At 39.4% G+C, this 24,265-nt stretch overlaps 1 protein-coding gene across 4 annotated transcripts in view; it reads right to left on the bottom strand.

The window, feature by feature from the left end:
- The window catches only part of SYT9 (synaptotagmin 9), a 192,717-nt gene that overhangs the window by 102,372 nt on the left and 66,080 nt on the right, over positions 1 to 24,265 (bottom strand). For all 4 annotated transcript variants that reach the window (XR_011075468.1, XM_068556224.1, XM_068556223.1 and 1 more), the window contains exon 3: positions 23,439 to 23,985. Coding sequence is in view for 3 of the 4 variants with exons in the window: in XM_068556224.1 (XP_068412325.1) it covers positions 23,439 to 23,985 (547 nt within the window). In the remaining variant the exon portion in view is untranslated. The remainder of the gene's footprint in view (positions 1 to 23,438; positions 23,986 to 24,265) is intronic.

Raw genomic sequence — 24,265 nt, 5'->3', positions numbered from 1 at the left:
ACAGACCAGAGCCAGGACCAGACCTGATGCCCACACCTGGGTGTGAAATCTACGAAACAGCAAAAGAAAAGGCCATTTTTCAAAAGGACCAGCTCAATTCCTAAGAACCACCCATCCACAATCTGAAAATGTAGAAGGATTCTCTGCTGCATGAAAAAAAAAAAAAAAAAAAGAGGAGGTCTGATGGCTCTTCTATCTGGAAGGGATTAAATGCTAAAAATAGCTCGAGGTATTGAGAATGCCGAGGGAGTGCGCAGCTCATGAAGCAGAGGGCAGTAAAATATGGCATTAAATGCTAACAAGAGAGGAGTTCTTACAAGATATTCGGATCTGTGAGTCACTGGACCCTTTCCCATTACATGTAAAAGCAAGATTCTTCAACAACAGTTCAATTAAGGATATTACTGTCCAGCCCAGTATGTTAAGAAAGCATTAAATGCCCAGTAAAGGGTCCAAAACTAACTGGAATGAAGGAAATGAACTATGGATTAGATTCTCTAATGCCTCCCTGTTTTGGGTGAAGCCATGCTGACGGCCAGGTGACATTTGCAGGGCCATCTGGTGACATTTCTTTTTGGGAACAGACTTATAGGGACTGGGGAGGGTGATGGGGTTGGTTCAGAGGCCAACACAAGACTCTCAGGTGGCTTCCTGGAACCCATGTACGTCTTTGAAGGGGAGGATCCCCTATTTTCTTCTGTAAGAGTGTGGTCAAACTATAATCATTAAACATTGTGTGACCTGACAGGGGACTCCTATGCTGAAAGTGTTCCTTTTCATTCTGAAAGTATCTAGAATATGAAACCCAGGTATTAAAGAAAGTCCCTCATCAGTAAATTTTCTCTCCTCCCCCTCTCACTCTTCCAGTGTGAGAAGGGAATAAACAGAGCTAGAGACGAGTTGCTTCTTCTTAGAACTGGCTTCCTACTCTGATGCCACAGACGTAAGCCTCCGCCAGCTTATGGTTTCTTCCTTCCATTTCTATGGGCATTCCAGTGCCTAGCCTTGAGCCTGACTTGCAATGTCTGTTGAAAGATCAATGCCTCCCTGGGCCTTGACCATCCCTGTATGCCCTGTTCTTGTTGAGCTGTTGATCTCTGTCTCAATATGGCAAAACTCCAACATTTCCTCTGTTCAGCTTCCCATCCCCTCAACAAGCTGCTGTCCACATCCTGCTATGAATGACTAGTGACACCCTTTCCTCCAGGCTTAAGTGGAAGCATCACGTATCTGCAAACTTCCTTACTTCCCAGGGCCAGCAGCATCCTCTGCTGCAGAGACGTTGGCCCTAAGATCCTTGAAGCTGCATATGAGACTCCCCCAGCACTGGCCCTCCAGGCGTTACCCTGCTTTGATCTGAACGTTTTCATAAGACTGTCTGAAAGTAGTACTGGCTAACTGATCAGTGCCAGCTTCTCTTTTGGACATATTGACTGTGACCCTTAGGCCTCCAAAGAAAGAAGCCACCAGACAAGCTTCTTCTGAAGGTTGCACACTGGATGTGTGTTTGCCCAGGGCTGCCTGGCTGCCAGAGAATCCCCGACCTGAGGAAACATGGGCAAAGGGAACCAAGCCCTGTCCAGCTGTCAAGGGACAGGGGCCCCACCACCCGCAGGGAGGGTCCTCTGGGAGACATAGCTGTGCTTTCTGCTTCTTCCCTTAAACAAAGGAAAGCAAAGAAGCAGGCCAAATCATGTCAGAACCATATAAAAATTGCACATGAAGAGCCATGGACAGAGACTATACAGGAAAGACATATCCAAACATTAGCAGAGCCTGTCTATGGGCAGAGGGATTACAAGTGCCTTTGTACTCAGGATCATCCACCCTTCTGTTTTTACTCAAGTTTTCTCGATAATAAAGGGAAAAGCCAACAAATTATTTTTGAAATGTAAAATAACTTTTAAAGTTTAAAATAGAACAAAGGTAAAGTGAGGCTGAGTTCAACAAGTTATATTTTGTAGTTCCTGTAAAAGCAATCATCAGACCAGTACATCCCAAAGGACCACTAACTCCCTGAGGGAAGGGGCCACTTCACACTCACTCTCAGCACACAGCTCTGTGTCTCACTTCATGGAGAAGACAGAGTCACCAGATGGGGCTTAACGTCACTTCCTGCTTGTGCGGGGCCTCTCCTTCCACTTGTAATGGAGGAGGAAGTATCCTATCCAAAGCTGGTCCACCAATTCTGTTCTGGATCCCATTCACTTTCATCGTCGCAAGGGCTCCTGGCCACGGGGCGCCCTCTACTTCGCATCCTCTTTTTCCTTTAAGTTCCCCCACTTGACTGGCTATTACCTGTCAGCATTTAAAATGCCTGACCCCTCCCGTCTTGACAAAACCCTCTCTAATTCCAATCCCTCTCCTCCCCTTTGCAGCCAAATGTGTCACAGAGCTCTTTAAATACACTGCTCCCTCCCCCACCCCCTTCCCTCTCGTCCGCTGTTCAGTCTACTCCACTCTGGCTTCTGTCCTTGCCGCTGACCCCCCTTACAGGAGTCACCTAAGACTTTCATGTTGCACAATCCAATGGATTCTTTCAGGCTTTTCTCTATTGACATCAGTGCAGCTGTTGACCCACCACTCACAGTTCCCTGAAATATGCTTCTAGGGAATTCCATGATACAATATCAGTTTTCCTTTTACCTCTTTGGCTGTCCCACTTCAGGTTACTTTAAGGTTTCAGGAACTGGTCCCATGTTCTTTGCCTTCTTCACTACAGATTCTCTATTAAGTAACTTCATCAAACTCTATGATTCAAATACCATAAGCAGTATATGCTGACAGTTCATAAATTCGTATTTCCAACTCAGAGCCTGCTTCTGAGCTCGAGCCTAGTACATCCAACTGCTTTTGTATTTTTTGTACTTGAATATTTCACCAGAAGTGCAAACTCAATATGTTAAAAGTGGAACCCATGATCTCACCTACACCAAAAAAATAAACAACCTTTTCTTCATCTAATGCTTCCTATCTCAGTAAATACCAACACCTTCCCTGAGGTTGCCTATGCTGGAAACCAAAAAATCATCTTTGACTATTTCCATTCTTCAAGTCTCACAGAAAATTAAGCACTTCTGAAAATGATGGAAAAACAGGAAGTGAATTTACCCTCACATTTTAAACAACTAAACATCTGTACAAAGTATATGATACAATGGTTTACAAGACATTGGACAGCAGCAATGAAGGTAAGAGATACCTGAATGACAGGAAACAAACAAGGTGGTCTTATGATTGCCCCAGCTCACAATCTGGAAAGAGTTTTCAAGACACAGCACAGAGGTGGGAACCCAGGCAGAGCTCAGTGGGAGCCTGAGTTGAGGAAATGGACTTGGGGTTCTGGAAAGTCCATGCCAGCTACAGTTTACAGAGCAGAGTACCAGAGAGGAGAAAGATAAACACCGAGAGAGCGACAGAGATCTGTACTACAAAACGTTGCTGAAATAAATTAGAGAAGATGTATTAAATGGAGAGATATACACTGTGACTGGGAAGATTCAATATTTCTAAGATGTGTATTCCTTCCAAATCGATCTCATGCAACCCTGATCAAAATTCCAATAGTATGTGTGTGTGTGTGTGTGTGTGTGTGTGTGTGTGTGTGTAAATAGATAAGCTAATCATAAAAGTCATATGGAGATTTGAAGGACCTAGAAAAACCAAAACCACTTTGAAAAAGTAGGACAAAGTTGGAACACTCATATTACCTGATTTTAGGACTTATAATAAATCTACAATAATCAAGACACCGTGGTATTGGAGTAAAGACAGACAAATAGAGCAATGGAAAAGAATAGAGTCCAGAAACAGAGCTGTATATATGATCAATTGATTTTCTTCAAAAGTGCAAAAGACAGTTAAATAGATAAAGCACAGTCTTTACAACAATGGTGCTGGAACAACTGGATACCATATGCAAAAAAAAAAAAAAAAAATCCAACCCTCCAATCTGTATCTCACACTGCATATTAAAATAAATCAAAATGAATCATAGTCACAAATATAAGAGTTAAGAGTATAAAACTTCTAAAAGAAAACAGTATAAAATCATACTGTATAAATTTGGATGAGACAAAGATTTCTTTGATATGTCACTAAATGCACACTCTGTAAAAGATTAAACTGATAAAACAGATGAGCAAAATTAGGAAATTCTTCCCTTCAAAAGACAATGTTAAAAGAGAATGGAAATATAAATACAAACCAAAGTTTGGGAGAAAATATTTGCACATCATATATTTGGATAAAGAACTGGCATCCAAAATATAGAAAGAACACTCACAACTCAATAGTAAGAAAGCAAACAACCCAATTTAAAAATGGACAAAAGGGGACTTCCCTGGTGGCACAGTGGTTAAGAATCCATCTGCCAATGTGGGGGACATGGGTTCGAGCCCTGGTCCAGGAAGATCCCACATGCTGTGGAGCCACTAAGCCTGTGCACCACAACTACTGAGCGTGCGCTCTAGAGCCCGCGAGCCACAATTACTGAAGCCTGTGCTCCTAGACCCCGTGCTCTGCAACAAGAGAAGCCACTGCAATGAGAAGCCCGCGCACCGCAACGAAGAGTAGCCCCCACTCACCGCAACTAGAGAAAGCCCACGCGCAGTAATAAACACCCAACGCAGCCAAAAATAAATAAATAATTAATTAATTTTAAAAAATTAAAATGGACAGAAGACTTGAACAGACACTTCAGCAAAGAACATAAGCAGATGCTAGATAAGCACATGAAAAGATGCTCAACATAAGTCATCAGGGAAATGCAAATTAAACCACAATGAGATTCCATTGTACACCCCTTAGAATGTCTAAAATTAAAGACTGACCTTGCCAAGTGCTGGTGAGAATGTAGGGCAACAAGAACTTTCTTCACCACTGGCGTGGATGTCAAATGGTATAACCATTTTGGTAAACAGTTTGGCAGTTTCTTAAAAAGGTAAACACATACCTACCACAGGATCCAGCCATTCTACTCCTAGGTAATTATGCAAGAAAAATGAAAGCATATGCCCACACAAAGCACATGAATGTTGATAGGAGCTTTATCTGTAATAGTCCCAAACTTAAAATAACCCAAATAATCCAATAATAATAATCCAAATGAGCAATGGATAAACAAATAGTGGTATATACATACAATGGAGCAGTAATTTGCAACAAAAGGATTAAATTATTAATACCCACAACATGGATGAATCTCAAAATAATTATTCTGATTGAAAAAAGCTAAACAAAATAAAGAACATATTGTATGGTTTTTATGTATATAAAATTCTAGAAAAATCCCAACTAATCTATACTGACAGAATCTAGATTAACAGTTGCCTGGGGATTGGAGGATGGATGGCAGGAAGGGGAGGTAGAGAGGGGATACGAAGGGGCATAAGATGAGTTTTGGGGGTGATAAATATATTCGATATTTTGATTGTAGTGATGTTTTCACAAATGTATACATATGTCAAATACTGTCAAACTGTACACCTTAAACATATGCAGTTTATTGTATACCAATTATTCCTCAATAAAACTTTTTAAAAAATTCTGGAATCTGCTACTTTTCTCCTTGTGTATTACCACCATCCTGGTGAGAAAATCACCATTTCCTTCCTGGCCTTCCACAATAGCCTGACCCTTTCCTCACCGTCCCCTCTTGTCCATTCTCTGCACTGCAGCCAGAGCGATCTTTTAAGAACATAAATCTATTTGTGTCACTCTTCAAAATCCTTCAAAAATGACTCATAAAATCAGGACCCAAAGACTTATTCTTGCCTATAAGACCCTACTTAATCTTGCTCCTTCCTGAGCTCTGGTCTATTTTCCATCTTGTTTCCCCAATTTTAACCACTCTGTGCTTTCTGCTCCTGGAACTTGCCAAAATTGTTTCTGTCTCAGGACCTCTGCACATGCCACTTCCTTTTGCCTAGAACTTTGCTCTCCTCCAGGTCAACTCCTATCCTTCCTGTAGCCTCAGCTTCAATGTTATCTCTTCCAAGCATCCTTCTTTGATGCACCAGGCTAGGTTAGGTCTTAAAAGTAGTACTCACCTATGTCTCCTGCACAGTACCAACCACACACGTAAATAATTATCTGGGAAAATTTTTGTTTACTATCTGTCCCTTCTTCCCACATTCCCATCTCTCAGGACCTAAGAGAGTAGGGACCGTATGTACTCGATGCCTAGCACATTGCCTGGCACACAGTAGGTATTCAAAAACATTTGTTGAATAAATGGTAGAGATAGAACTGGAACTCACTTCCTAACCCAGAACTCACTCCCTGACTTCCAGATTAGATTTTTCTCAACCCACTCATGCAATATCCATCCTTCTGTATCTGACAGCCAGTTAGACTTTTCCTATAGCTACTTAGGTCTCAAATTGGTAAGAATTAAGAAAGATAATTGAAAAAAACCAAAAAAACAAAGGAAAAGAGAAAAAGAAAAATTTAAAAAAGAAAAAAAGGAAAAAAGAGAAAGGTAATAGAGTAGAATCTTAAGTATTAAATATTTTAAAACCAAAGTATTAGACTTATAAAAGAATGGTTAGCAATGTTTAACACAACTGAATTGATAGATCAATTGGGGTTTTAAAAATTTAGTCCTGTTCATGTTAATGATAAAAATTATTCTGGAAATTACACCCCAAGATAGTTACAAAGTTAGTTAACATGACAGTTAACAAAAGACGAAACCAGATGGAAATGAGGCTAGAGGGACAGGACTTCGTAGGAAATTAAGTGAGGGCTCCTTGCTGAAAGCTGACCATTGATCCAACACTACCATGCTTTCAGCAAAGCAGTGGCCTAGATTCTCGGTGTAGCTGCGCGTGTGGGGCTAGGAGGATAAAGATTGCAAACGAGGCCATTTTCCAAAACAGCTTCCTAAGGAACAGTCTACCTTCCCTCCCTTTCCCTCCCCACTATGTTTATAGACTCCCCTTAATTAGAGCATTTCAGCATGGAAGCATAATCTAATCTGAAAGAAAATTTCCCTTGAGAGCCATCTGTCAGAATTAGACTACACTTAGCTACTGGACAGTAAGGTTGTATTGTAAATACCACAGACTACTTGGATTCTCCAAAGGCTCAAAACTCATTTTCTAAGCAAGCAAATGCCAATCCATGGGACAAGGCTTTCTGTCAAGAAACTGGGTCACTATTTTGGACAATAATGCTTCCACAGGTAGAAGATCATTAAAAGTGGTCCCAGGGGACATTCTACCTGACTAGCTTCACCTTTCTTCAGAGATGAAATTGCTGTCCTTGACAACTCTATTAAGTTCTCCTTCAGATGTTCAGGCTTGCAGATTTTCTTCATTGAACTGTGCTGTCCCCATGTATTCAGCTGTGGAGATATCTGAGTATGTAAGGGGGCACCAAATGGAGCCCACTCCAGCTCCCTGCAAAGCCAGCCTCCCTCTCAGGAGCACCCAGCTGGCTATGCAGACACCTGCCTTTGGTACCCACACAGAGGCAGCAAGCAGACTCTTGGCTGGGAAAGGAGTATATAGGGTTGGGGTAGTGGGGGAGGAAGAGAGTCCTTTCTCTCCTTCTTCATCTCCTTACATCTCAGAGGTCACGTGAGTCAGCATCTCTCCTGTGTCTCCATAAGCCCTTTTCCCATTGTTCTGTTGTATCACACTGCAGTCCTGCCTACATCCCCTTTACCAGGCCGGTACACCCAATCCTTAGCTGCTGTGAGTGTTGGCTGCCCACAGCTCATGGCTGCATCCTTCTTGAAGGACTTCTCCCCAGCTGATGGGAACCACCTTAAATGACTGGTAAGTTATACCCTCTACCCGGGGGTGGCCTGCAGCCAATGACAAACTAGTACAGGGTTAAAAGGCAGCCCCCTTGTCTCAGGGTGGGATACCTCCATGGTACCTTTCATGTTCCACAGCTATGGGATTAGGCTCAGGACAGGCTTTAACCAAAAGATGCTCCCCTCTTTTCCTATCCTGCTCTCCTTTCCTTCCTTACAGATTTCACTTGAGAGCAGTCCCCCAACAAATCACTGCACAAGAATCCTCTCAGCCTCTGCTTTTAGAGAATCCTATTAAAGACACACACTATATTAGAGCTATCTTCATTCATTCATTCCTTCACTCAAAATGCATTTAACAGCCAACTCTTAGGTTAAGCACTGAGGGTACAGTCACAGACTGCCCTGAGGGAGTATCTGGTCTAGTGGGATAAACAGACACTCACAATCAAATGTGATAACTGATATGAAGAGGAACAAAGAGGAAACTTTAAGAGCACACAAGGGACACCTAATCTGTTCTGGGTAGATCTAGGAAGGGCTTGCTTAATGAGGTGAGGGCTAAGCGTAGTAGGACTTCTAGGATGAATAACGCTTAGTTGAACAGGGATACAAGGATTTTTCAATATCCGCAAATCAATCAATGTGATATACCACATTAACAAACTGAAGAATAAAAACCATATAAACATCTCAATAGATGCATAAAAAGATTTTGACAAATTTCAATACCCACTTGTGATAAAAACTCTCCAGAAAATGGGCATAGAGGGAACCTACCACAACATATTGGGTTGGACAAAAAGTTCGTTCGGGTTTTTCATATTACAGGAAAATCCCAAACGAACTTCTTGGCCAACCCAATAATAAGGGCCGTATATGACAAACCCAAAGCAAACATCATTCTCAATGGTGAAAAACTGAAAGCATTTCCTCTAAGATCAGGAACAAGAAAAGGATGTCCACTCTTGCCATTTTTATTCAACATAGTTTTGGAAGTCCTAGCCACGGCATCAGAGAAGAAAAAGAAATAAAAGGAATCCAAATTGGAACAGAAGAAGTAAAACTGTCATTGTTTGCAGATGACATGATACTATACATAGAAAATCCTAAAGTTGCTACCAGAACACTAGTAGAGTTCATCAGTGAATTTGGTAAAGTTGCAGGATACAAAAATAATACACAGAAATCTCTTGCATTCCTATACACTAACAATGAAAGATCAGAAAGAGAAATTAAGGAAACAATCCCATTTACCATAGCAACAAAAAGAATAAAATACCTAGGAATAAACCTAGCTAAGCACGCAAAAGACCTGTAGTCAGAAAACTATGAGATACTGATGAAGACCCTGAATAGCCAAAGCAATCTCGAGAAAGAAAAACGGAGCTGGACTATTTACAATAGCCAGGACATGGAAGCAACATAAGTGTCCATCGACAGATGAATGGATAAAGAAGATGTGGCACATATGTACAATGGAATATTACTCAGCCATAAAAACAAACGAAACTGAGTTATTTGTAGTGAGGTGGATGGAGCGGGAGACTGTCATACAGAGTGAAGTAAGTCAGAAAGAGAAAAATAAATACCATATGCTAACACATATATATGGAATCTAAAAAAAAAAAAAAAAAAAAAAAAGGTTCTGAAAAACCCTAGGGGCAGGACAGGAAGAAAGACGCAGATGTAGAGAATGGACTTGAAGACACGGAGAGGGGTAATGGTAAGCTGGGATGAAGTGAGAGAGTGGCATGGACATATATACACTACCAAATGTAAAATAGATAGCTAGTGGGAAGCAGCCACATAACACAGGGAGATCAGCTCGGTGCTTTGTGTCCACCTAGAGAGGTGGGGTAGGGAGGGTGGGAGGGAGATGCAAGAGGTAGGAGATATGGGGATATATGTATATGTATAGCTGATTCACTTTGTTATACAGCAGAAACTAACACACCATTGTAAAGCAATTATACTCCAATAAAGATGTTAAAAAATAAATAAATAAAGACAAATTACATGAAAATTTCAATAACAATAAACATAATAATAGTGGGAAAAACGGAGCTGGAGGACTTCCGACTGTACTACAAAGCTACAGTAATCAGAACAGTATGGTACTGGCACAAAACTGGACATATAGATCAATGGAACAGGATAGAAAGTCCAGAGATAAACCCATGCACCTATGGTCACCTAATCTATGACAAAGAGGCAAAAATATACAATGGAGAAAAGACAGTCTCTTCAGTAAGTGGTGCTGGGAAAACTGGAGAGCTACATGTAAAAGAATGAAATGAGAACACTCCTTAACTGATACATTAGACTGACAAAAAATGTCAGTCAAGATACGGTTGTCAGTACTGCATGATCTTTTCAAGCACATACAGCACATTTATAAAAACTGAAGTGGAAGATAACATAATGCAAATCTCAACACATATCAAATAATCTGTAAAATATAGTCCATATTATCTGATCACATTCCAATTAAGTTAGAGCACTAACATTTTTTAAAAACTATATAACGTGAAAATTTTAAGATACACTTTTCAGTAACATATAGATCAAAGATAAAGATTGTATGTGATATTACAAAACGCTTAGATCAGAATGATATGAAAGTAATAAATACCAAAATTTGCTGCCATACACCTAAAGCAGTACTTCAAGGGCAAGTTATAGCATCACATGCATATTTAAAGCTTCAGTTATGCAAGATTAATAATTTCTGGAGATCTACTATACAGCGTTGTGCCTACAGCTAATAACACTATTTTGTACACTTAAAACTTGCCAAGAGGGTAGATCTTATGTCAATGTTCTTACCACACCAAAATAATGATAATAGTAATATTAATAGTAATAATAATAACAGAGGGGGCAGGAGGAAACTTTGGGAGGTAATAAATATGGCAATGGCTTTGATGGTGGTGATAGTTTCATGAGGGTATACTTATCCCCAAACTTATCAAGTTATACACATTAAATATGTACAGCTTCTTACGTGTCAATCATAACTCAATAAGGTGGTTTAAAAAAAGTTTAAAGAGACTTAAGATTACTGACCTAAAGATATAAGAAATTAGAAATAACTGAATAAACCAAAAAAATAAAAAGAGAAAAAAAATCATACAGCCAAAAAAAAAAAAGAAGTAAAAACAAAATTTAAATAGACTCAACAAAATTAAAAGTGGTTCTTTGAAAAGACTAATAAAATTGACAAACCTCCAATGGCACTGATCAAAGAAAAAGAGAACAGGAACAAACAGGAGAAGATCATGCATTAGTATTAGAAATGCAAAAAGGACATAACTACAGATGAGGCAGAAAGTAAAAAGATTAGAAAAGATTATGAAGAATTTCAAGTCCATATATGTAAGCCACAGACGAAATAAGCAAATTTCTAAAATAATCTGTATCACCAAAATCAATGCATAAAGAAAGAGAAAACTTGTATCCTGCTATAGCCATCAAAGGAATGGAATCATTTTCCCCCAAAGTAAACACCTGACCCAGAAAGTTGTGTGGGTCAATTCTACTAAAACCAAACAGGTGAATACACACACACACACACACACATTCATGTATATGCACGTAGATGAGAAAACTACACCATGAACAAGTAGGATTTATCCCAGGAAAACAAGTTCTCACCAAAATCAGAAAATAAAGCAATGTAATTCATCACATTAAAAGATAAAAGAAGCAAAACATACGATCATTTCAATAGACTCAGAAAAATCATATGATAAAATTCAATAGCCATTCAGGTTTTCAAAGTCTACAGGCAATGTCCTACTTAGTGGTGAAAATTCAAAGCATTCCTTTTAAGATCAGAACAAGCCAAGAAGTATTATAGTGGCCTTTGTATTAGAAGTCCTGATAAATGTAATAAAGCCAGCAAAAAGCAGCATGTGGGGAGAAGTCAAAAGAATCAAAAAGGAAAATAGAGAAAAACAAAACTACTTATTCATGCATGGTATAACTGTCAATGTACAAAACTCAAAAGAATCTGTGGTCACCATATTAGAGTGTGTAGCAATACCAAGTGTTGGAGAGAATGTAGACTAAGATGGGCTCATGTACTGCTGCTGGGATATATTGTGCAGCGTGGGGAATGTGGTCAATGTTTCTTAATAACTGTAAATGGAGTGTAACCTTTAAAAACTACATTAAAAAAGAAATATCTTTTTTTTGATCTAGCAACTCCATTCCCAGGTACATACCTTAGAGAAATTCTTGCACATATTTACCAGGAGAAATGTACAGAACATACACATATAGCCGCATTTTCTAAACTAGAAAACAAGTTAATTCAAATAACCACTGACTATAGACCAGATAAATAATCGTACACTACGCAATGAAATGCTAAAACACCCTGCCAAAAAAAAAAAAGAGCTACAGTATGTAGGTGAAAGTAAGTGATTCAATACACATAATATTGAATGTAATAGTTTGCAGAAGAATACATAAAATATAATTTTTTCACATAAACTTCAAAAATAGGCAAAATTGAACAAACTATTCTTATGTGGTAAAACGACTTAAAAACAACGGAATTATAGATATGAAATTCAACATATCGATTACCTGGGCAGCAGAGTTTGGGGACAGAGGAGGGGCACACGGGGCGCTTCAAAGAGACTGATAATGTTCTCTTTCTTCAGCTAAGCTCTGGACTGACGGATACACGTTTTGTTATTGTTCTTCAATCATACATATGAACCAAGCAGGACCCTGTGGGGCCTCCCCAGGGACAGACCTCCCCCCCCGCACCATGTCCTCCACCTCTTGTTTGTACAAAAGCTTTAGCCTCCTAGGCCTTCCCCGAATCCAAATAGCAAATTTAATCAGAGAAGTGAGAAAATGCAGAAACAAAGAAAAACAGTCAAACAAGAGAGAATAATAATAGTTTAGCCGTAAAACAAAGTTAAGGACCTTTAGTTCCTCTTTAAGGGCTATAGACAATATTTTACCATATCCTTGAGTTGTTCTGCAGATAATAAAACCCCTACCAGGTAGAAGAAGTTATCTGCATGCTGACCACAAGCATGGAGATTCCAGACAGGTTGGAACCAGAAGGTTGATGATGTTAACTCCCAAAATACCACCCTGTTACCCCACCACCAACCAATCAGAAGAACGTCCACAAGCTGATCATGCACCCTGCGACCCTCACCCCTAAAGTTGCCTTTAAATACACTTCCCTAAAAGCCATCGGGGAGTTCTGGCTTTTTGAGCATGAGCTGCCAGGTCTCCTAGCTTGGCCTCACACTGGGTGCCTTGCAATAAACGTTGTACTTTCCTTCACCACAAACTGGCGTCAGTAGATTGGCTTTATTGCACATGGGGCGAGTGGGCCCGAGTTTGGTTCTGTAACACATATGCATTACATATACTCTTGTATGTGTCATACATTTCACTTTAAAGAGCAAATGTGGGACTTCCCTGGTGGCACAGGGGTTAAGAATCCACCTGCCAATGCAGGGGACCCGGGTTCGAGCCCTGGTCCAGGAAGATCCCACATTCCGTGGAGCAGCTAAGCCCGTGCGCCGCAACTACTAAGACTGCTCTCTAGAGTCCACAGGCCACAACTACTGAGCCTGCGTGCTGCAACTACTGAATTCCGCGCACCGAGAGCCCGTGCTCCGCAACAAGAGAAGCCACCGCAGTAAGAAGCCCGCGCACCACAACGAAGAGTAGCCCCCGCGTGCCACAACTAGAGAAAGCCCGAGCGCAGCAACGAAGACCCAGTGCAGCCCAAAATAAATAAGTAAAAAAGCAAATGCATTGTCCCGGCACTTACACTGCAATAAAAGCTATCAAAGTCAATCTTTCAGAGACCTGTAGTTTTATTGATCTCTTCCTTCAGGTGTTCTGTTCTGCAGTTCTGCCCCTTTTCACTCCCTCTGAATAATCTAAACGTCCAGCGGATAACACGTCTGAGGGATCATGAATGGGAAAAACGGTAGGGTGGGATTCAGTGGGCTCTCATGAAGACAGCTCATTAGACCCCAGTGATGGCTGAACTCCACCCACATCCACTTTATAGAAGGAGCTGGGCTTCTCTGTTGTCAGCCGGAAACCAGGGCTTTCCATGGGGTTTTTCAAATTGTTGGTTCTTAGGACCAATCAGCCTTAGTGTTTTCAGCACTACATGCAGTGTTACTGGAGCAGGCTCCTATTAGCTGGCACTTGCTTGCCAGAGCCAATGTGAGAACCTTCGGCCAACTCCACCTTCAGTGATATTATATCGGTAGGTTGAAATCAGCCCTTCTGCAAGTATTTACACCATGGAAACAAGCAAATGCTACAAATCAGGTCCCCCTCCTATCCCCCACCCCCAGCCAGTTGTTAACACATCTACCAGAACACCACTGAACGTGACAAAGCCATAGAATCATATGATAACAACTCGGGACTCAAGGTATAATGGAACGAAACAGGATTAAATGAATAAACTTCTTCAGTCAGGAGACCGCCTGTCCCACATTCATTCAACTGTGAAAAGCAAGCATCCTGGGCTTCCCTGAATACTTTTATCTTCCCCTGAGTGGTTCCAAGTATCCACCTTTATCAGGTCTAGAAATGGCCCCAGGGCCCTGGAAGACAGAACAGGGAAATTCCTAAATCAACCACTGCAAAATATTGGACTTTGCAACCACTCACAAAGTCTAATTTTCCTGGAAATGCAAGGTTTTAAAATTCATAACATTAAAAGAAAGTCTATGCTGCTGCAAATTGCACCCTTCCCTTTTATGAACTGGGATCAATACTGGCATAGAGGGAACCCTGTGACTTCTACTGTTACCATGTGAGAACTCTGGCATCTCCTCCAAAGCAGAGTCTAGCTGAGATGATCATAGGTCCTAGAGAAAGTCTCAGAACCAGTTTCTAAGTGGGCCATGGAGAGAAATTCCTGAAGTGCTCAGCGCCTATTTGCCAAGGAGCCAGTGATGAGTGGAGTGTACTAAAACTGCCAAGAGCGTAGGCACAACAGCCAACATTCACCCAGACCACTAAATTCATGCCCTCACAACTGTGACCTTCCCCCAGATACTACCTCCTCTCTTGTTGACTGATATACATCCCACAGAAATGCATTATATATTATTATTGATTGATCTGGCTTCAATAGTTGAGAGGTTTAATTAAACTATCAGTTTTACACTCAATAATTGCCTTTTTGTTCCTTCACAGGAAGGTGTGAGGATTAATTTTTATTTGACTGCTAACATTTATAAAACTCATAATCTCCTTAGAGAAATAAAGAACAAAATTTTAAAAATTAGTTAATAGATTCAGCTCCGCGTAACACCCCCCCAACCAAACCAGTCCCTAGAGCCTCACCAAATTAGCCCCTCATGAGGAACTTCATTTCATTTAGCAAGTGCTTATTAATTATTATCACTTCCAGACACAATTCTAGAGGCTAAGCCCAGAGTAATGAACAAGCTGGTAAGGTCTCTGCACTCACAGAACTGTCTAATAGGGAAGAAAGAAAATTGAACAAATACCTATAAGAAAGTATAATGACACAAGAAAAAATTTGTAACTATGTATGGTGACAGATGTTAACTAGACTTATTATGCTGATCATTTCACAATATATACAAATATGTCATTATGTTGTACACCTGAAACTAATGTTATTTGTCAATCATACTTCAACTATTTTTTAAATAAATAAAACATATACATCATTCATATAATAACAAGAATAAATAAACTTGCATTTTAAAGTCTTACATATATGAAAAAAAAAAGGCATGACGAATAATAATAGAATTACAGAATATCATGGACGCATATACGAGAAAAACCTATTCTAGTCCAGGGCTCATATAAGAGTTGTCCAAGCAAGGGGCATTTAAGCTGGGATCTAAAAGCTCAGTACAAGTTAACAAGGAAAAAAAGGGGAAAGAAAAGTAAACCAGCATATATGATAATTTTGAGACACCTTTTCATGAACAGACTGAAATGGCTGTTGAAAAACACTCCTAAGTCCTATTTGGCCATGATTCAGTTGTGTGACCCTGGCTGACTCTCTTAATGGCCCTCCACTTCAGTTTTATGTGCTAAATGAGGATTTTAGATTACAGGACCTCTTCAGGCTCCTTCTGGTATTCGATTGCAAGGCATTTAACATATATTATTAGTTATGTTAATAAATAATAGATACATACATACATAGATTATTATTTAGTTAGTACAAGTAAAAACTGCTCTTTTGAACAGGCTTTGAGCAATATACAACACAGTGTTTCAAACATAGGGTGGATGTTCACAGTGTGGATGTTCCAAGTAAAAATACTAGATTACAAAATCCTTTTTAACACGTAGCAGGGCTGATAGAACAAAAACGGAATTTTTCAGGGCCGGAAACAATGAGAAAGCATGAATGTAGAGAGGTAAGTAAGTTGTGGAGCTGGAGTTTGAATGGAGGTAAATGTGAATCTCTGGTGGCTTAGTGCCTGAGTTTTAGAGGACTGTGGGAGAATCCAGCATAAATGTTGGAGTCCTAAAGACTGAGGGTCACATCCTTAAAGGATAAACAAAACAGAACTTCTGCCTAAATAAGTAGACATTGGAAATACACCCTGTCTTGGACTTAATCTAGGTAAAGCAAGAAAAAATAACCCCTTCCAGGTTCTAACCATTAATACAAGCCTGTACTTACACAGTTGGGAGTTTATATCCAGCCTATTTCATTGTCCAAAAACCCTCAAGCTCAAAATGTAAAGTTATTCCATGTTGGTAGTTTGCCTAGGCACCTGGTAGAAGCAATCACAAATCATCTGTGAAGGAATGCACTTTAAACTCAAAGCTTCAAAATGTCTACTGATAAAGTTCTAAGCTAGATGAGCTCACAATCACAAATAACTAAATCCAAGAAACAACAATGCATGATGAGTAAGAGTTGATGGAAATGTCAAACAAAAGAATCAGAGATGCAAAGATTATAGCTACTGGAATTATAAGCAGCAGAATATACAAATGCCTATGTATGAAATGGTAAAAGAAATAAAAAAGAGAATTGAAAGTATGTTTAAAAAAAAGAGAGGGCTTCCCTGGTGGCGCAGTGGTTGAGAATCTGCCTGCCAATGCAGGGGACATGGGTTCAAGCCCTGGTCTGGGAAGATCCCACATGCCGTGGAGCAACTGGGCCCGTGAGCCACAATTACTGAGCCTGCGCGTCTGGAGCCTGTGCTCTGCAACAAGAGAGGCCGCGATAATGAGAGGCCCGCGCACCGCGCTGAAGAGTGGCCCCCACTTGCCGAAACTGGGGAAAGCCCTCGCACAGAAATGAAGACCCAACACAGCCATAAATAAATAAATAAATAAAATTAAAAAAAAGAAAAAAAAGAAATTTAGAAGTGTGAAAAAAAAAAAAAAGAGAGAGGCTATCAAATATATATTAGACAAATGTGAAAATGCAGCAAATAATACTTCTACAAATGGAAAGAAGTTAATGACTGAGACTTTTCCAGAACTGATAAAAGGACACAATCTCAGATTCAGGAAACCCAATAAATCTCAGTCAGGGTAAATAAAAATAAATGCCCACTTAGCAATGTTATAGTTAAACTACAAAACACTAAACAGGAAAGCAAGATCTTGAAAGCAGTAAGAAAGAAAAGAAACATTACATACAAAAGAATAAATATTAGACTAAATGTTGACTTCTCTGAAGCAATTGAAGGTCAGGAAACTATGGAATGATAGTTTTACAATCAGAGTAGCTGAGAGTTTTGTGCCCCACACCCCAATTTTTATACCCAGAAAAACGATCTAAGAACAACAGCAAAATAAAGACATATTCAGGACTATGGCTTTCAGTTGAAGGTTATTGCCAGCCTATGGATACTCCAATGAAGGCATCTAGGGGAATAAATATCCCAACCTCACTCTCCCCCGTTCCTTATTTTCTGAACTAATCAGAAGCCAGAGACTAAGGGAGCCCTTTTCGGTTTGAAGAAACATAAACAAAAACCCCCAAAGCCTCCAGGGGCCCTGAGCAGGAACAAATGAGAGGTATCCAAAATAATTCTCCCAGATAGTTTTATAAATCAAGAATTACCTTGATTCCAAGCCAGATAAGGGCCATACAAGAAAGTAAATTACACGTATCACTCATGAGCACAGATGCAAAAAATACTAAACAAAATAGCGAGCCGAACTCAGCAACGTATAAAACAGGCAATATATCAAGGCAAGTCTGGACCATACTAAGAATATAAGATTGACTCAAAATTAGAAAAATGATCAACCTAATTGACCAAAATAGTAGGTTAAAATGAAAAAAAAAAACCCACAAGCATAGCATTTGATAAAGTGAATGTTTGTGATAAAAAGGCTGAGTTAAAGGGAACCCTTGTACACTGTTGTTGGTAGGAATGTAAATTGGTGCTGCCACTATAGAAAACAGTATGGAGGTTCCTTAAAAAACTAAAAATAGAGCTACTATATGATCCAGCAATCCCACTCCTGGGCATATACCCAGAAAAAATGAAAACCATAATTCGAAAAGATACATGCACCCCTATGTTCACAGCAGCACTATTTACAATAGCCAAGAGATGGAAAAAACCCCAGTGTCCATCAACAGATGACTAGCTTAAGAAGATGTGGTAAACATACAATGGACTATTACTCAGCCTTAAAAAATAATGAAATATTTCCATTTGCAGCAACATGGATGGACCTAGAAAATATTATACTTAGTGAAGTCACACAGGGAAAGATAAATACTATCTGATATTACTCATATGTGGAATCTAAAAAATAATACAATTGAATCTATATACAAAATGGAAACAGACTCACAGACATAGAGAACAAACTTATGGTTACCAAAGCGGGGGCAAATTAGGAGTATGGAATTAACAGATACAAATATTATACATAAAACAGATAAGCAACAAGGATTTACTGTATAGCACAGGGAATTATAGTCAATATCTTGTAATAACCAATAATGGAATATAATCAGAAAAAATAACTGAATCACTATGCTGTACACCTGAAACTAACACAATATTGTTAATCAACTATACTTCAATTTAATAAAAGGCTTAGTCAACTAGGAATAGAGGGATACATTCTTAATATGATAAGACAACCACGATACATCTGTAGCAAAATCATACTCAATGGAAATGTTAAAAACATTCCACTTAAAAGGAATAAGTCAAGGATGACTAGTACCACAATTATTATTGAGCACTGTAAGGAAAATCCTAGTCTGTGCACTAAATTAAAAATAAAAGGTATACGCGTTAGAAAAAAACAAACAAAACTATCATAACTCACATGACTGATTATCTACAAAGAAAATTCAGAAGCATCTATAAATTATAAGTAATAAGTTTTAAAAAATTGCCAAATAGAAGATAAATATATAAAATTTAAACTGCATAACTATATAGCAACAACAGAAAATGCAATTTTAGAAAAGATACTATTTAAAATAACAAAAAATAACATACCTAGCAATAAAACTAACAAAATACATGAAAGACATCCTCATGTAGAAAATTATAAGCCTTGAATGAAAGACTTTAAAGGAGAACTAAGTAAATGGAGACGTGCACTATGATCATGAATAGAAAGACTCAATATCACAGAAGATGTAAAATTTCCCTGAATTTATCTACAGACTTCATAGAAGTCCAAACAACAGAAAGAAACTTTAATTTGACAATCTGATTCTAACATTTATGAGAAAAGTCAAGTATCAGCCAAGACTGAACTGAAGAAAAAGCAGGCTGGATGATTTTCTCTTCCAGATGTTAAATCTTATCATAGAATGGTAGTAATTTACAAGTGCTATTGGTAGAGATACTCAAATAGAAAAATCGATAGAAAAGAGAATCCAGAAACAGACTCTTCATATATAGAGACCTATGCAGGACAGAGCATACACTGCAGATTATTGGGAAAATATGCCAGAAAATTGGTTATCCACATAGAAAAAGAAATATGGGTGTCTTACGGACGGAATGTTTGTGCCCCTCCAAAATTCATATGTTGAAGCCCTAACCCCCAGTGTGATGGTATTTGGGCCCTCTGGGAGGTAATTAGGTTTAAATGACATCAGGAGGGTGAGGTCCCCATGATGAGATTATTGTCCTTACAAGAAGAAGAAGAAGAGAGACCAGAGCTCTGTCTCTCCACCATGTGAGGACACATCAAGAAGGCAGCTAGCTATCTGCAAGCCAGGAAGAGGGCTCTTACTAGGAACTGAATCTGCTAGCACCTTGATCTTGGACTTCTCAGCCTCCAGAACTGTGAGAAATAAATTCCTGTTGTTTTAACCACCTAGTCTATATACTTGGTTATTGCAGCCGAAGCTAACACAGGATGCCTATATTACATTTCACAATGTAACTGGATTCTGGGTGGACTAAAATTATAATTAGTAAAGGCAGAACTTTTAACCTTCTAATAGAAAATATAGGAAAAATATCTTTATGACATAGGGTAGGAAAGGATTTCTTGAACAAGACAGAAAAGTGCTACTTACAATAGAAAATATTGATACATTTTACTACATTAAACATAAGAACCTCTATTGATCAAAAATACCATCAAGTGAGTATAAAGCCAGCTATAAATGAAGAGACTATGTTTGCAATACACACAACCAACAAAGGATTGCATCTAGACTATATAAAGAACATATATCAGTCAACAGGGAAAAGAAGACTATAGAAAAAAAAAAACAATGAAAAAGTGCTGAACAAACATTTAGCAAGAAAGGAAATGTGAATGACCAATGAACATATCAAAAGACGGTTAACTTTGGTGGCCAAGAATATACAAATCATATTCCATTTTATGTGCACGCACATGCACACATATTAAACAGTGTGGCAACTGCAAGAGTTGTGGAGACTGTGGAGCATTAGTAACTGTCACACCTCACAGTGGGAGGGTCATCTTGTACAGCCACGGTGGAAAACGAACTCGGCATTGTCTAGAACATTTGAACACATGTGTACTTTTCCTCTATCAGGGCTACACCCTACAGAAATTAATGCATGTGTGAACCAGGAGATGTGCATAAAAATGTTCTCTGCAGTATTATTCAGAATCATAAAAAACTAATCACAACCCAATATCATCAGTACGAGAGAGCTAATTTGTGTATATAACACAATGGAATTTTATACAGTAATGAAAATACATGAACCACAGCTCCATTCACCTCTATTGCTAAATGTCAAAATCAATGTGGACTGAAAAAAAAAGTCAAAGAAGAGCTATGAAAAGCAGAAGCAGACAAAACTGAACAATACATTGTCTTACAAATAAAATTCAGGATAGTGGTTTCCTCTTGGCAGGAATGGGCTGAGAGAATGTGACAGGGGAGGACAACCCAGGGGTCATCAGCAAAGTACTTAGTGGTAGTCTGCTCTTCAGCTGAGGGGTGGGTCATGACTACTCTTTTAATTTCCCTCATTAGTCTGTATGTGTATAGCATATACACTGTGTGACATATATGCTATACTATAAAAGTGAAACCTTGGTAAATCTCAGACTTTCATTCTCAGTCTCTGTACAAAGTCACATGCAAAAAAGCACAAACAGCCCCAAATAGCAATTTTTAAATGGAATTTTTTTAAATGGCAGATTACGAAACAACATGTAATTCCATTCTCAGGACCTCCTTTCTCCTGCTAGCCATCCAAAGGCCTAGATCAATGCTCAGAATATTTATTGTTTGCCTGAGGAAACAACTGAGAATTTCGAGGCTTTTAGCCTTATTGGTTTTCCTCCTTGATAAATAATTTCACATTCTCCTCAACTCTGTGGAAATGCAGGATTCTCCGTCAGTAGATGGAAAACTCGTAGTCACAGGAGAGTGCTACAATGGCAGTGATCTCACGGCCAAAAGGTCTCTGCAGACTGTCAGTCTATATTCTCATCCCACGGGAAATAGCTCTAAGAGACCTGCCCACCAGGGATCAGCCTTATCCAGATTTTTATCAGCCACTGTGCACTCAGTGTTACTCTTTCCACAAAGTCTTTAGAAGGCAACTCACAGCAGGATCCCTGTTGAGATTTCTAATAACCATTCCAGCTATTATTTTACGGAATCCATTAGTCAAAAAATATAAAATGATGTCACACACTAGATGATATGACCAATCTCCCTCTACCAAGACTCATCACTGCTGGCCAGCAGTATCTCAGGGGACTTGGTAAGAACTCCAGTGGGACAGTTCATTCTTGAGCCATTCATCCCTTAATATCAGCAGCCTGCCCATTTTGTTTCTTTAAAGCTTCTAAAGCTGCCTCCTGATTTTGGCAATTGGGATTTGGGATACAATCCTTGCCACCCACAGCATCCATTTTTTGGTTTACAGATATCACAATCTTTCAAGTTTGAAGAGATCTGTTCCTTCCCCAATCTCCCATATCACCTTAGTTTCATCATCTGATGTTCTCTGCACCTTTCCCAGCTCCTTCTTTTCTTTCCTCATCATTATGATAAAGGCCAGCAAAACTCCATGTTCCACTTTGCTTATTTGAGTAGCAGGACAAAGCTGGCACTGGTATCACATAGGATGTGAAGAGAAGGTGTCCCTTGGAATGTGAGTCCCCAGTTCACAAAAGTGGCTGAGATGAGAGAGTATCAGTGTGGGTATTTGGTCACTGGGAAGAGATTTTGTGTGTTTCCTTCCTGAGCAGAGTGAGAGCCTTTCACTAAATGGGCTCCAAACTCAAGCTAGATCATCATCCGAGCGGAGTAAGGATTATGGTGCTTGCTGTCTTGGATGCCAAGACAGAGAAAGAGAACGATATCGCCCTCAGAAGATGAGCTAACAAAGCTGCCTGAGCGAATCTGGACAGGGAAAAGAAACAAGTGGCCTTAAAATATCAGAGTCCCCTAAGATAGTCCAATTTTCCTTTCTATTTCAGGAGCATCAATACACCTCTGCAGATAGTGAAAAGGATGCAAATGGAGTAAAAATATCACTGCTGCAATATTGTGTTTAAATGTAAACATGGATATATGGCAACACTACATAGCACTTCTGCCCTCTCTCCTGAGCTCTAAATAGGATTTGATCTTGTACAGATTAGTTTTGCCAATATCTGTAGATGTTTTCAGACTGACCTCCTTGTAACTTTGATTCTGTATTTAAAAATGTGGTGCCAACTCTTCCCATTCATTCTCACTTCTGGGATTAAAGCTGAAGATCTGATCATGGGAAATGCTGCTGAGCTGACCTGAGAACATGGCAAGGGCTTAATGGTCTCAGAGAGTAAGGCAACGGTCTCTCAGCTGCAGATAACAGTTAATAGGATGCCAGGATCCATTTAGCACAAACAACCTAAGAAAGCTCCAAAGAAAATGAGGTAAGGAGGACGGATAATATCTAATGCCTATTAGGGAATTGCTTAGAATTAGAAAGTAGAAAAGAGAGAATGTTATTAATATTGCTTTCATGAGTAATTCTCGGAAACTGCAAAATGAATATTGTGAAAGACTTGTTTTTGGAAAGGTACAAGGAGGTTTGAAGCAATAGCTCTAAGTACATTGAGATAAATTTTATACTCTGCCCCTCACCAAATAAAATAAGGTATAAGTAATCTGTTTGCATGCTGACCGAGAAGCGCCCTTCCCCCAACCAAAATGAAGAAATGTTAGACTCACATTGGTGACATATTCGATATCCTTCCAAAGGATGCACTCCCTGGGGAAATCAGTCAAGTCTAAGAAGTGATCCAGCACCACTTGGCCGATTAAGTCATGGCGAGAGAACCTGTCAAAGTCATAGACAGAGAAGTGAAGCTTCCGGGCTACAAGGTCATTGTAGGGAACCGGAAACAAAAACACTTCATCAAACACAGGGTTCAGGGTCTTCCTGTGAACTTTAGTCTGGTGTTTCGTTTTCCGATCGGGAAGCAAATAGATCTTGACATAAGGATCTGAAGTCCCAGAGAAGTCCTTGGCGGGCAAATTGACAGCTTTGTGAATCTTCACTATGAGTTGCTCTAAGTCACAGTCATATTTTAAAATGAAGTTCAGCTTCCCACAGGCTTTGCTGTTACTCCTTTTCCCATCCTCATTATCCAATGACCTCTGCTTATATAACTCCGGTTTAATTCGACCAATTCCAGTCAACTGTTCCTGTTTTTGAAGCTGTTGGATATTGAAGTCTGGGTTTGACAGGTTGAGTTGTCTTCGGATTGAATTATGCCTTGAGTGAAGAGAAAGAGAGAACAAAGTTATAACCTCATTAGCTCCAGGTCTTCCAGAAACTTGTGCCTGGGATGTAGGGAGACTGATTAACACACTGTTAAAAGCTTAGATCTGTGGGCTTTTTTTTTTTTTTGGCCTATATTCAAAATGCTCATCAATGCAAGTAAGCTGCTCCCCAAGGCTTGAAGCTCAAAATTGAGGCCTGGCATCAGGAAATGAACTTACTAACATGTGACCTCGGAGCTTTAAAGGTTTAATGCACTTTCTAAACTGTCTAA

This window comes from Eschrichtius robustus, chromosome 11 (assembly GCF_028021215.1).
Source record: "Eschrichtius robustus isolate mEscRob2 chromosome 11, mEscRob2.pri, whole genome shotgun sequence".
Taxonomy (NCBI): Eukaryota; Metazoa; Chordata; class Mammalia; order Artiodactyla; family Eschrichtiidae; genus Eschrichtius; species Eschrichtius robustus.
Note: the sequence above shows the minus strand (reverse complement) of the source record. Positions and strands in the feature narration are given on the sequence as shown.